At 36.4% G+C, this 15,249-nt stretch overlaps 1 protein-coding gene across 12 annotated transcripts in view; it reads left to right on the top strand.

Moving 5' to 3' along the window:
* PICALM (phosphatidylinositol binding clathrin assembly protein) overlaps positions 1 to 15,249 on the top strand; it is a 140,118-nt gene that overhangs the window by 98,612 nt on the left and 26,257 nt on the right. For 5 of the 12 annotated variants that reach the window (XM_066370194.1, XM_066370168.1, XM_066370184.1 and 2 more), the window contains exon 13: positions 5,950 to 6,099. The exons of 4 other annotated variants lie outside the window; for them this stretch is intronic. In XM_066370194.1, coding sequence (XP_066226291.1) covers positions 5,950 to 6,099 — 150 coding nt within the window. The remainder of the gene's footprint in view (positions 1 to 5,949; positions 6,100 to 15,249) is intronic. 3 more of the 12 variants (XM_066370215.1, XM_066370204.1, XM_066370176.1) reach the window with 1 other exon arrangement.

Below are 15,249 nucleotides of genomic sequence, written 5' to 3'. Positions count from 1 at the left end.
AACTTGCTGTAACTCTGCTTTATAAATTTTATAAAGTAAAGTTACTTCCATACTTTATAAATCACCATTACTGTGGAACCGGTGGGCGGTTAGAAAATTTTACTGCTAACAGAGATACAAAAGTGGGTGGTAGGTATAAAAAGGTTGGCTAACCTTGCACTAAACTATCACAGGCAAGGTAAAGTTGGTAAATATTTTTTAGAATTTATCTGGGTGAACTGTAGATAACTAAGTGAGATTAAGAAGGGAGATTTTTTTTTTCTTTGTTTTCTTCTATTTAGTGAGAGGAGGGAAGGCAGAGACAGACTTTCATATGCACCACAACTGAGATCCACCCAGAAAGCCCCTATGGGCAGATTCTCTGCTCATCTGGGGCATTGCTCAGCAACTGAGCTCTTTCCTGGAGTCTGAGCAGGTGGCTATGGAGCCATCCCCAGTGCCTGGGGCCAAATCGCTCCCAGGGAGCCATGGCTGCTGGAGGGAAGAGAGAGAGAGGGAGAGGGGGAGGGATGGAGAAGCAGATGGGTGCTTATCTTATGTGCCTTGACTGGGAACTGAACCCAGGACATCCACACACCAGGCCAGTGCTCTACCACTGAGCCAACTGGCCAAAGCCAAGAAAAGAGTTTCTTAATATCCTAATAAGTCCTAGTTTTAGAGTTTTTAATCCGCCAAAATTTACACGCTTATTTTTTTGCTTATTGTAAAGTGCTTAAGAAAATGGTAGTAGAATGAGCATACCATTTAAGTAGTTTCAGCAAGAGCAGTTTTTTTAAATTAAGGTTGAAAAGTGTTTTTCTCAGTAGATGAAAATTTCTACAGAAAACTGAGAACTAATATAACATGCCAAAACAACTTAACTCTGAAATTGTTTAATCTGGACACCATATCCTATTAATTATAACAGTGACAAATTAAAGCTTTTGCTTGGAATTATTTTGAGGTCATATATGAAAGCAAATATACTGTTACTGTAGGAGAATAATTTTAAGTAATTGCAGCCTGTAAGAATTGTTCCATGTCCTGTTACAAGAAATATTCCATAGCAATCTGTGAATACAATGTTGAAATACATTTAATTGTGTTTTATTTTTCTGTTTTTGGTTATTTTGCCTTATGTACCATTTCATCACAATTTCCCCATATTTTAACATTAGGCTTGCTATGTACAAGTGAGACTCTTAAAAATGTTACAAGTATAAATCAAGTACAGTGGGATCAAGTACAAAGGCACAAAACCTTATTATGTGTGAGGAAAAGACAGTGATCTTCACTGTGAACTTCTCAATTTAAGAAGAATTAAGTCTTGTCTTGACTTTCATGTAAAGATATTTGGCTTCTGGGTTGGTGATAGTTTCAGAGTTTGACTCCTGAATGTTAGATAGTATTTTAAGCAAAAATTTTGAAGATTTCCTAACTTAGTGTATTCCTTTTTAGACATTCAGACTAAGATTTTTTTACTGTATAAAATTAGACTGAAATAATAAAATAAATCTTAAATATAAAAAGCTTTGGTCATAATGATAATTTTAAAAGGTTTTAAAAAAATTAACCATTTGCTTGAACATTTGAAATATATAGCATGTGACCAAAGTTATTTTTGATGATTCTAAAATCTTATTTATGCTTTTCATTTGCTAAAAATTGATGTTAACAAATTTGATATTTTAGTTCTTACCATAAACACTACAGAGATAATGTATATTCCTTATCATAGGTTAGTGTTAGGGAGTGAAAGGGAAGTAAGTTTCATATGTTTATGTGAAAGCCATGTGAGATTCCACTGAAAAGAGAGAACACACGCTTTCCTGTTCTTCTTACTGTATTATTAATGAGCCTTTGATTTTCAAGAAATGGTCTGGAGTCTAAGCAAGCACTTGTATTGAATACTAATATCTGAGATTTAAGTTTTCATCACTTTGAAAACTTGGAGTTACACCAGATCTAACAATATCCAATATTATCAACTTGGTACACTTGAATATTTTAAGCAAGATTTCGAATTTTAATTGAGGCAAAAGAGAATTATCCATTCTAGAGTTTTACTCTCAGCTGGTATGAAACAACATTTTATGAAAACATTCACATTTTCTGTGTGTAAAGGGATTAGTCTCAAGACTGTAATATGACAGGACTGTTTTTTGGTTTTTTTTTGGTGAGATAAAGAGACAGAAAGAAGGGGGGAAGGGAAGAACTGAGAAGCATCAACTCATAGTTGCTTCACTTCAGTTGTTTTTTGTTGTTGTTTTTTCTGAAGTTGGAAACGGGGAGGCAGTCAGACAGACTCCTGCATGCGCCCGACCGGGATCCACCCGGCATGCCCAGCAGGGGGTGGTGCTCTGCCCATCTGGGGCGTTGCTCTGTTATGACCAGAGCCATTCTAGCGCCTGAAGCAGAGGCCATGGAGCCATCCTCAGCGCACGGGCCAACTTTGCTCCAATGGAGCCTCAGCTGCGGGAGGGGAAGAGAGAGACAGAGAGGAAGGAGAAGGGGAGGGATGGAGAAGCAGATGGGTGCTTCCCCTGTGTACCCTGCCCGGGAATCGAACCTGGGACTCCTACACGCCAGGCCAACGCTCTACCACTGAGTAACCGGCCAGGGCCTCACTTTAGTTGTTTTTATTGATTTCTTCTCATCTATGCCTTGAGGGTGGGAGTGGGAGCTCAAGCTGAGCCAGCAACCTTGGGCTCAAGCCAGTGACCTTGGGATCATGTTGATGACAAGCCCACACTCTTGCCAGAACTCCAGGTTTTGAACTGGGGCCCTCAGCTTCCTGGGCCAAAGCTCAATCCACTGTGCCACCATCAGTCAGTCTGAACTGGTTCTGTTTTCATCTTTTTTACCTTTTTTGGATTATTTTTCGGCGATTCTAGTGTAACATAAAAGTAAACTTTCAAGTGAATAATGATAAAAATAATGGAATATTTATTTTTAATACCTTAAGGAATTAAGAGTAAAGTTGCCAGTTAGTGAGTCAAGTTTAAGTTGGAATAGCTAGAACATGATTTTTTTGTCTTAATGTTTTTGTTTATAGTATAGTGTTCATTAGTACATTAACATCATTCTAGAATATGTGTAGTGTTTTGTCAAGTAGATTAAGAGCTGATTTTTCTTATTGTCTGATTGACCTAAATACAGATGCACTTGCACATGACTGCATATTCTTCTCTTAGTTATTTGTGTAATAGGAAATGATACTGTGTACTTAGATAAAACACGATCAGTGGCACAGCAGATAACTAGTGACCTTTCCCAATTATGTCTTTTCTCATAAACCAGTGGATTTGTGGCAGAAATGTGTTTCTTTTTTGAGTGACTTCTCTCATGACTTCATTTGCACTGTAAACTAGAGAGATCTACTTTGTTGATTATTGTCCAAAAAAATATAATGTACTTTAAAAACCTCCATGCCACTATTGTATATAGCACTTAAAACCAAACTGATAACTCTAAGCTTAATGCAGCTTTGTTTTGTTTTGTTTTTTTTATATTTATTGAGAGAAAGAGAGAAACATCTACTTATAGTTGCTTCTTCACTTTAGCTGTTCACTGATTGTCTCTTACATGCCTTGACTGAGGGGATCAAGCTGAGCCAGTGACCTCTTGCTCAAGCCAGTGACCTTGGACTTCAAGCCAGCAACCTTGGGATAATGTCAATGAGCTCGTGCTCAAGCTGGCAACTTCAGGATTTCAAACCAGAGACCTCAGCATTCTGATTCAGTGCTCTTTCCATTGTGCCACCACTGATCAGGCTCCTTTCTTTTCTTTTTTCTTTTCTCTTTTTTTTTATTAAGTGAGAGGAGGGGAGGCAGAGAGACAGACTCCTGTATGCGCCACAACTGGGATCCACCCGGAAAGCCCCCTATAGGACAATGCTCTTCTCATATGGGGCCATTGCTTGTCATCTGAGCTATTTTTAGCACCCAAGGGAGAGGCCACCAGAGAGCCATCCTTAGCACCTGGCGCTAACTCTCTCGAACTAATCAAACCACAGCTGTGAGAGGGTTGGAGAGGGAGGGTGGAGAGGCAGATGGTTGCAACTCCTGTGTGCCCTGACCAGGAATCAAACTCGGGACACCCACATGCTGAGCCAGTGCTACCACTGAGCCAACTGGCCAGTGCCCAGGCTCCTTTATTATATAAGTAGTGAGAATGATCACCATTACATTTTTATTTTAGTACAAAAAATCCAACATATTGCCCTGGCCAGATGGCTCAGTTGTTTAGAGCACTGTCCTGAAGTGCAGAAGTTACTGGTTTGATCCCCAACCGGAGCATGTACAGGAATAGATCGCTCTTCTTGTGCCACTCTATTTCCCTTTCTCTCTCACTAAAGTCAAGAAATAACATTTTTTTAAAAATTTAACCTACTGTATCTATTTTCTACTTCTTATTTCTGAATTATTTTTTTTTCTGATTGTTTTCACTCCTTGTTCCATTTATTGAGGGGTATGGGGTGAGGAAGACGTTAAAACATGATTCATTTGATTTTGAATAGTACACAAGTGAATTTTGATACCTTTGTAAGACTTTATTTTTGTCTGTGAATTGATGTTCCATATTAATACCTAATTCCTGGAAAGGGCCTTAAGTGATAACAAAAATTTTAAAAATTTTAAAAAGATTTATTATATTTAAGCCACTGACCTCAATATTTTTGTCATATTTTTTTGTAGTCAGTTGTGGGGGTTGTGGAGCAATCGCCTTGAATTGATTGACTTTAAGGAATAGATGCCTTTATCATAGTGAATAACCTGGTCTTGAGCCATTGCTGCCTTCTTATTGTTCCTTCATATAGTCTTAGAGTAAAATACAGTGCTTGGGGAACACAGTATTCTTCAGTGATGGTCACAAATGACAATAGGCAGCAGCTGTTGTCTTCTCATTTTTTATTGTTACAAGAGATAAAATTATGACACTGTTTTTGCTACTTTTTGTTTTTTCCTCTCTCTGTTTACTAAGGTCGGATGAATGGCTTTCAATCATTAGAAAGCTGATTATCTTGAATGAGGTATATGTATCATAAATACCTGTTCCTAAAACAGCTTTACATGTAGAATTTGATAATAGGGTATGCTAACATTCTAGTAGAAAATAATATTTTTGTTATTTTTTCAGCAAATTTTTATTTTATTAATATTTTTATTTTTTTAATAATTGAATTAATTGGGATGACATTGGTTTACAAAACTGTATACTACAGGTTTCGAATGTATAACTTAATATAGCCACCATCTGTATACCGCATTGTGCACCCTCCACCCCAAAGAAAGTCTCTGTCCCTATTTTCCCCCAATTTGCTCACCTCCACCTTTCCCCCACCCCCTTTCCCTCTGGCTACTGCCATTTGTTGTCTGTGTTTATATGTTATGTACATATGTTTTTTTAGCTAATCCTTCAGCTAAATTTTAAAGCCAACTCTTTAAAACTCTTAGCTTGGCCTTCAAAACTGTTCACACTGGACTACATGGCCAGTCGTTAGCGTCTGTTTTAAATGAAACCCCATTGTTAGACCTTTATCTTTATTTTCTTATTTCCTACTTCTGAACCTATACAAGACATCAATTTTTTGAGTAAATGTAGTTATGCCACCAAAGTCAATACATTCCCACCTGGGCGGGTTTTATGGTTCAAGGTGGGTGGCTGTTTCACATAAGCATTTTGTTTATTCTTTTTTAATTACCTAATTTTGGCTTCCTAACGCTGGAAAGCATATCTGTCCTTAATATGTTTCTATTTATGGACACCTAAATTTGTTTTTTTTCTGAGAATTCACTTTAAAATATGTTAAATACAGTTCTTTCATTTTGGTGATTAAGTATTTTTGCATTTAAAGTTAATAAACAGTGATATAGCTACTACTTTTCACTTTGCATCTTTTCACTAATTACAATACTAATTAATTTACTTCCTTTCTTCATTTTGCTGTAATGCACTTGGACTACACAGATCCTTTCTCTGCTACTGTAGATGCTGTTGATGATGCCATTCCAAGCTTAAATCCTTTCCTCACAAAAAGTAGTGGTGATGTTCACCTTCCCATTTCTTCAGATGTATCCACTTTTACTACTAGGACACCTACTCATGAAATGTTTGTTGGTAAAGTACCATTTAACCTTTCTTTCCAATTTATGTTTATATTGCCTAAGTATTTTTTAACATTCATTAATTACTTTTTAAAGCATTGCAATAATTACTTTGGATCTTAATATCAAATTTTAAAGTAACTGAATAGCAATAATGTATAGTAAGGTTTTAAAATTGATGCTAGTATCCCTAATTTTATTTAGTGCAAGTTTTTAGGAAAGAAAATTACCTTTGAAATTGGACTTTTTTTAGTGTTCTCTGACATATTACATTGCAGTAGTCATAACTGTCTAACATCCCATACTGCATTCTGTTTGTTAGTTCAGAGTCAGTTATTAGAAGAGGTGGTTGAAGCATAGTATTACTTAAAAGTTCATGCATGTGTGCTTATATTTTTCCTTTTTATTTTTAAGAGGGTGGTTATTTTAGTAGTTTTTGGGACTGTTATATTAGTAGCTATCTTATCCTTTTTTTTTCTTTTTGAACTGTGAATAGTATAATTTTAGATTATCTAAAATCCATGCATACCCTCTATCTCTGTTATAATGGTCTCACTTTAATGTTAGCCCTGAGATAAATGAAGAGATTGTAAAGCAACTTGGCCAAATAACTTTTAATTGCAATATAAAAATCCATAAAAAGGCAAAATTTCACACAAAAATTATATAAGAAGAGTAAAATTTTAAGTATATAATGAAACTGAAATGTTTTTGAATCCTTCTAAAAAGATACTAAACCTCCCTTAAAAGATGGTGAATCTGCTTTTAATACAGTTAAACAAAATAGCTTAAGGTGACACAAATTAAATCTTTGATTAACACCATGTGCAGAAAATCATCTATGTACCCTAGATATAGATCATGTTGCCATGAATATTCTGTTAGCTATATCTGAAAGAGAGGAAGGAAGGAAGGTGACTAGAAAGCAAATAGTTGGAGATTTGAGAACATTGCAAAGGCAGATGTTCTAGTTCAGGGGTCCCCAAACTACGGCCCGCGGGCCGCATGCGGCCCCCTGAGGCCATTTATCCGGCCCCCGCCGCACACCTGGAAAGGGCACTTCTTTCATTGGTGGTCAGTGAGAGGAGCATAGTTCCCATTGAAATACTGGTCAGTTTGTTGATTTAAATTTACTTGTTCTCTATTTTAAATATTGTATTCGTTCCCATTTTGTTTTTTTACTTTAAAATAAGATATGTGTAGTGTGCATAGGGATTTGTTCATAGTTTTTTTATAGTCCGGCCCTCCAACGGTCTGAGGGACAGTGAACTGGCCCCCTGTGTAAAAAGTTTGGGGACCCCTGCTCTAGTTATATATAATTAGTCTGATAGCTCCACAGTTTTGATTGCCATAATTCCTTCATGTCATTATAATACATTAAAAATTATATAAAAAGGTGAAACTAAATTTAACATTTTCTTACTCTATAGAAAATTTGTCAAATGGAGTACCTTATTTGCTTTAAAATGAGGGGTTACTAGAGTTATTCTTGGAGTTTTATTATTTTTTAATCTTACAAGTTTTTTTCTTTATATTGACTATGTATACACTGGTAAATGTTTAGTAAATATGGCTGCTTGTGTCTTTTTAAGTCAGTTTTCTTAATTTGGATATACGAAACAGGTATGTCTTTGCTTTGGGCCATATGTTATTTTCCATATTTTAGGTTAGAACAGTACATGGGCTTTAGGCTGTCACATCTTTATGTACTGAAGCGGGACAGAATGGAGAACAGTAGTAACCTTAAGCTAAAGATTCTTGTTATTTCAAATTGAAACAACAGAAGCAGAATTAAAAATAAAAATGCCATTGTTAGAGTTATTATTCTGGCTCTTCAAGGAAAGTCTGTAGCAAGAGGAACATACACTAGGAGTGTCATTTTCCTAATGTTTCTTAAGTTTAAGGTCTGTGGAGTTGAGACAAAAAGAAGGCCCAAAACAGAGCAGATTAGTAGAGTTGATGGACATATACTCTAAGGGAGTAGGTGCATTTGAAAATCAAAGTCATAAAATTGGTGATTCAGAGTTGTCAAAGACCTCCAGAGAATGTTTGGCCCAGCTCAACTCTCATACCGGTAAGAGAATATTAGCATTTTATGGATGGGTCACCTGAGTTCCGACATGTTAAGTGCGTCACTATATCTTAGCTGTTGGGAGAAAAGCCTGAAGCAGGAGACCTGCGGTTTTGCTCTGCAATGCCCTTTCCCTGATGCAAGTACAGACTTTTAATTTAAACCCTTACATTCTCTTTCTGAGAGCAAACAGTACAAATAAAAATATTAAATAATAGTTTTTTAAGAAATCACATCTGCCCTGACTCAGTGGCTAAAGTATCATCCCGGCATGCCAGGGGTCACAGGTTCGGCCGCTGTTCAGGGCACAGACGGGAAACAGTCAGTGGGTGCACAACTGAATCGAACAGTTAATGGAACAGGTTAATGCTTCTCCCTTTCTCTTCCTTTTCACCTCTCCTCCCTCTCTCCCTCTCCCTTCTACTCTCTCTCAAGTCAAAGGAAAAATAATTAAAAAAAAAATCTTATCTGCTATGTCATGTCTTGAGAAACAAAAAAGTTACTATTAAATACTCATTTTTAATGAAATGAATACAGAAGAGGAAACAAAATCACTTGTGTCAACTATTCATCTAGAACAGGGTCAGCAAACTTAAAAGGTCAGGTTGTAAATATTTTTAGCTCTTGAGCCACGTAGTCTCTGTCACAGCCATTCATCTTTGACATTATAGCCTGATACATAAACATGTGTTCCAAAACTGTTTACCAAGACATGCAGCTGTAATTTGCTGATGCCTGCCCTAGAAGAGGCTTTTTAATACGAAGCCTTTCAATCCAAGTTAAAAGTTTCTGAGAAGTAGTTGAGTAGTAAAAATTCCATCAGTTTGTTTCTCAGAGTGGTAAGAACACGAAAGGCCCACCCATGCTGAGCCATTCCTGGAGCTGCATCACCTGACTAGCCACTGACCACATATTGTCATTTAAACTCAAATTAATTAAAACTAAATGTTAAATAACGTTAAAATTTTATTTTCTAAATTGTACTAGCCACATTTTTTATTACTCAGTGACATGTGACAATTGCTACTATATTGTACAGGACAGGTTTATAGAACATTTCTGTCACTAAAAATTAGTGCTTTTGTCTAGTTCTGCTTTAGAACACTGGTCAAGCAAGCATATTGTTTAAAGGGCTATATAATTTAGTGTTTACAGGATACATAAATTCTCAATTGTATGTTCTTTTTGTTTGTTTGTTTATAACAACCCTTTAAAAATGTACAAATCATTTTTAGCTCGCATGAGCTTGTAAAGATAGGCCACAACCTGTGGTTTGCCAATTCCTGATCTGTAGAGAACAACCCAGAAAAATCAGAATAGTTATGTAGATACACTTTCCAGCTCTTTTAGAGAATGACAGTGATCTGATGATGTGATGCTCAGTATACCAGGTAGCTTGTCCTCGTGAAAGTTGTAAGGATACTGAATTGTAAGTCAAGGGGAGTGGGTTATGGTCTCAGCTATGCAGTGCCTGTGACCCTGTCTAGACCTGCTTCCTCATCTGTAAAAGAGAACATTAGAAGACAGGTTAATATTAGCTAAAACACCAACTGGTCCATGTTCGTTCTTTTGTTTTTTAATGTAAACAGATGCACTGTTCATTATTTTTTAAAAATTGTGAATTATTTATTTGTTTATTTTAAATATAGTATTCATAATGGAGCCTTATGTTCTCTTTTTAGTAAATTTTCATTTGAAGAATACCAAGTGTGAGGACTTTCTGGTTTTTTGTATGTTTTTAATTACTCCAGTCTACTTTTAATGGTTCTTCTGTGCTTTCCCCCCACCGCCATGCCTTATCTGATTCTTTTTCTGGTATTCAGGCTTATCCTAATACTACCCTTAAGTGCCATGGCCCTTTCACTGTAGCTGGTTTATTTGGAGATAGGCAAAAATATCTCTAAAATTTATCAATTTATGCAAGACAGATTTCTTTTTGTTGTTTTTCTTAAAATGAATTTTAAAAATATTTGTAGGTAGAAGATACTTGATTTTAAAGAGTAGATTACTTTTTTCTGAATTTTATTTCCTTGGTTAAACACATTGTTTTGTGAATGGATGCCTCTCATCTTTCAGTTACTTTACTTTCACTTAAGCTTTAAAATTCTCAGGAAAGTTGGTAATATTTTAATATTACAAGCTTATGGAATTTAAAGCTCTTTAGATGGGTGATAATGATCCAACAGTAGATAGTTTTGACTTAAGTTGTTGCACAAGTGTTAGGGAGAGTCTACTGGAAAGAGACAGGCTTTACCAGCTGTGTGCAAGGGACTTAGAAACGGGATGCAGTTCCAGGGGTGCGTGGTCAATTTGATATTCATCTGTGTCTTTCCAAATACGTTCTCGGCCAGTACAGTAGAAATTAAACCTCGAAATCCAGCTGATTTTTTTGTGCATAGGAGTTGATTGCCTTAGTTACATTGGCATTAAGAAGTAGGTTTGACACAACTAAAGAACTGACTGAGGTTTTTGACTGGCAGTAAGAATTGGAAATGATTTAAAAATATTTTAAAATAGAATATATGAGGGAATTGGATGGAAAGAATATGTATGGAATCTAGTAAACTTGAGTTTGGATTCCAGTTCTACTCTCTAACCTGTATGACTTTAAACAAGTATTTAATCTTTCTAAACCTATGAAAATTGGCATAATAATGTCTTATAGAATTGCTGTGATGGTTACATATGTGACTGTGTAACATCCAGCACTATCAATGGCACGTAAAATTATCATTAAAACTACACTTAAAAAACATCTTGTGTATGCAGATCATTTCATTTTTGGATTGTACTTTTTACCTAAATTACTATTTAATTATCAGGTACAAATTTTTTGTTATTTTTTCCATTGATTTGTAGGGGTGGGAAGAGGGAGACAGAAGTATCAACTTGTTGTTCCACTTAGTTGTTCCATTTAGTTATGCACTCACTGGTTGCTTCTTATATGTGCCCTGACCAAAGATCTAACCTGCAGCCTCTGTGTGCCTGAATGACACTATCCACTTTAGCAACCTGGCCTGGGCCGTCAGGTACAATTTTGAGCACTGATTGTTTTTGCATTGCTTTTAGATTTTTTTTTTTTTTTACAGAGGCAGAGATAGACAGGGACAGACAGACAGGAACGGAGAGAGATGAGAAGCATCAATCATCAGTTTCTCCTTGCGCGTTGCGACTTCTTAGTTGTTCATTGATTGCTTTCTCACATGTGCCTTGACCGCGGGCCTTCAGCAGACCGAGTAACCCCCTGCTGGAGTCAGCGACCTTGAGTCCAAGCTGGTGAGCTCTTTGCTCAAGCCAGATGAGCCCGCGCTCAAGCTGGCGACCTCGGGGTCTCGAACCTGGGTCCTTCCACATCCCAGTCCGACACTCTATCCACTGCGCCACCACCTGGTCAGGCTGCTTTTAGATTTTTAAATTGCCAAGGGTTGTTCACATTTTTGGCTAGTATTTGCTGGGAAAAGGCTCAAGTTCAAGACGTTCATAAAACTTGAAGAGTTCTGATGGATAGATAGAATTAATTACTATAGCTATAAAAATAATTTATTTTTTTAACTGCTGGTTTATAGAAGATGAGATACTTAGGGTAAACTGAAAACCCAATTAGAATCTAGAATCAAACAAATTGGGGTTTAAATCTTGGTTTCACCACTTGCTATTATCTTTGACCTTGGGTAAACTGTATAATTAATCACTTAGTCTCCTGATCTGTAAAATGAGGTAATACTAACTATTATAGGGTTGTTATGAGGTTTAAGTAATACTCTTATTTATAAAGCTTTGCATTGTGTTTAATAGGAATTAATAAATAGTAGCACCCGTCACAAAAAAAGTGTGAGGCCTCATTTATTATGAAACTACCACCAAAATCCATTAACAATCCAGCCAATTTTTCTTTAGGTTTCCCAAGCTTGTTTATCTTGTACCTTTAGCTAATATATTATTTTCCTCTTGAGATTAGCCGTGCAGGGCAGTGGTTTCTAAATGTTCTACAAAGTGGTGTTAGTCAGTGACAGAATTTTTCTGGGCCATGGTGAAACAAAATAGTAGTTCAGTGTAGTGATTATTTTGTAAAGTTGACCTTAATTTGGAGAGTCTGTTAGTACATCTTTTTTTTTTTTGTATTTTTCCAAAGCTGGAAACGGGGAGGCAGTCAGACAGACTCCCACATGTGCCTGACCGGGATCCACCCGGCATGTCCACCAGGGGGCGATGCTCTGCCCATCTTGGGGCGTCACTCTGCCGCAATCAGAGCCATTCTAGCACCTGAGGCAGAGAGAGGCCACAGAGCCGTCCTCGGCGCCCGGGCAAACTTTGCTCCAGTGGAGCCTTGGCTGTGGGAGGGGAAGAGAGAGACAGAGAGGAAGGAGAGGGGGAGGGGTGGAGAAGCAGATGGGTGCTTCTCCTGTGTGCCCTGGCCGGGAATCGAACCTGGGACTCCTGCACGCCAGGCCAATGCTCTACCACTGAGCCAACCGGCCAGGGCCAGTACATCTTTTTTTTTGTCCCCCCAATTGTTTTTTGAAATGATAATATTAATTTTGTATATTTTTTAAAGTAACTTTTAAAAATTAAAGGTTGACTGTCCTTGACAGTCTCCCAAAAAGTTACCCCGGGGACAAAAGGCCATTAAGTTGATAGTGGGCATTGAAGTGATAATGAAAGCGTGTGTGTTACCAGCATTTATTAATTACTTAAAAAACTGTTATTTTGAAAATAAGCTACCTGCTTCCCCAGTAGTGAATTCGCTATTATAATTATTAAAAATTTATTTGTACATGTTTTCTATGTCTTTGTAGAAGTTTTTTAAGTTTGAGTTACTAGCTCTTGGATTGTTACGTGTTTATACTTTCAAACATTTTATACTTTTAGGTAATAATAATGTAATTTCACAGATTGGGCCCCTAGGTGTCTCAGAAGATGGCTTCTCTCTTTATAGAAAGTAATAAACTTGTTTTCGTGGTACTATAAAAAAATAGTCTTATCTCTGATATCAAATTCTAGAAAGTTGGGATAAAAATAGCAAGAGAAAATAAGAATTTGGTATACTTACTGTCCTAGTTATAAATTATTGTTCCATGTATTTTTCTACAGTTAGTGACATTATAGCCAAGATATTGTTTCCAGAATGATAAACATTAGGCATATTTCTTTTAACTAGGAAAGTGTGATGATAGCATGGACACATAATTAAGCTTGATAGATTTTTGTCTTTCTTGAGTAGAAATATTGATTATTTCTGTAAGGAAGGTAACCAGTAAGCCAAGATATAATTTTTAAACAGCTTGTACAAATGCTATTAAATTGGTAAGTCTGTATCATTTTAGGAACCTTTAGGTGAAGTGTCAGATTTATATACTAAATTATTTTGTATTTTGATAGTATTGTGCTGTCATTGAATGACCACTGTCTTTGAGTTATTTTAAGGGTTAAACACTTAGTAAATAAGATCAAACTTGTACATTCTTAAAAATTTGTGCCAACAGAATATTCATGTTATGATATGAAATATTTCTTTTAAAGTAGTATATTATTAATGTGTACTAAATTGCGTGAGTCATTGTTAGTAAGTTGTTAGTTTCTGGCCTCTGTCTTTGAGGACTTTGTACTTCTCAGCAAATCTTATCCTACTTTTTTGCTGTGTGTTCTTTTTGTTGTTGTTTTTAAAGACCAGTCTTTAGTACAACATCGTATTGTACTTTATATCCTGGTGTGGTGTACAGCAAGATTTCAAAGTGAGATTCTGACAGACTTAAAGTCCTTTAGCAGAAAGAAAGAGAGCCTATGTTTAGGACTCAAAAGCTTAACTTATACCTAATGATATATATAGTTCTTAATCTTCTAATATCTTTTTTTTTAATTCTGGGTTTATAGAATTCAGAGATGAAAGAGAATTTAGGAGCCATTTATTATAGCTTTCAACAAAGTAGAAGAATTCATTCTATGTGATCTTTCCTAGACTATTCTCTATTTGGATGTATACTTAGTGACTTGAAAGTTCCCCAAGACATGTGACAACCCTTATAATTTTAGATTATTTTAATTCTTTTCCATCCCTAGAAATTCAGAACCTCACAAAAAATACCTCATACAATTGCAAACCTTATATTTGTTACCTCAGTGTAGTATTGTTTCAGGGGCATGGGCTGGGTGTTGATTTAATACCACTAGCTTCAGTGTAAAACAGACAAGAAAGAATAAGGTTTCCTATTTATATTTTTGTATTTTAGATAAGAGTTAGGTACATTAGCATGTTTGATTTTATATTTGTCAACCCCATTGTTGGAACTAATAAATTGAAGTTAGAAGGGAGGTTAGAGGGATGGTGGGAGTTGAAAATGATCTGAGTATTGGGTGGTTGATTTTCAGGAAGCACCTTGATAAAGGGGACATAAGGATTAGTGAGTTGTAACTTTCAGAATCCTGTGTCACTTCTCAGATGAACTTAATCATACAGCTTTTCATTAATCATTGAAGGAAGGGAAGAGGAGAGAAATATGGAAGGTGAATTGACAGAGGGAAAAAGACTCTTGGAGATACCAGGTGGATTAATCTGATTTTTTTTTTACAGAGACAGAGAGAGTCAGAGAGAGGGATAGATAGGGACAGACAGACAGGAACGGAGAGAGATGAGAAGCATCAATCATCAGTTTTTCATTGCGACACCTTAGTTCATTGATTGCTTTCTCATATGTGCCTTGACTGTGGGCCTTCAGCAGAGCTAGTACCCTTGCTCAAGCCAGAGACTTTGGGTCCAAGCTGGTGAGCTTTTGCTCAAGCCAGATGAACCCGCACTCAAGCTGGCGACCTCGGGATCTCGAACCTGGGTCCTCTGCATCCCAGTCCGATGCTCTATCCATTGCGCCACCGCCTAGTCAGGCTGGATTAATCTGATTTTAAAGCAACATAGACTTACTTATTTCATTCCCAAATGAACCCTTACATTGTGTTTATTATAGGTGTGTTTATTTTTTTAAAGATAATCAGTATACAACATTAAGGTAAAAATAAGCAGAGATTTTTTTTCTCTCTGTAACAAAACATACTAATAGTTCAACTTCACTTGTTCTTCTGTTTTCTTGGTCAGTGGGATGA

The sequence above is a fragment of the Saccopteryx leptura genome, chromosome 1 (genome assembly GCF_036850995.1).
Source record: "Saccopteryx leptura isolate mSacLep1 chromosome 1, mSacLep1_pri_phased_curated, whole genome shotgun sequence".
Lineage (NCBI taxonomy): Eukaryota > Metazoa > Chordata > Mammalia > Chiroptera > Emballonuridae > Saccopteryx > Saccopteryx leptura.
This window is presented reverse-complemented; position numbering and strand designations above follow the sequence as displayed.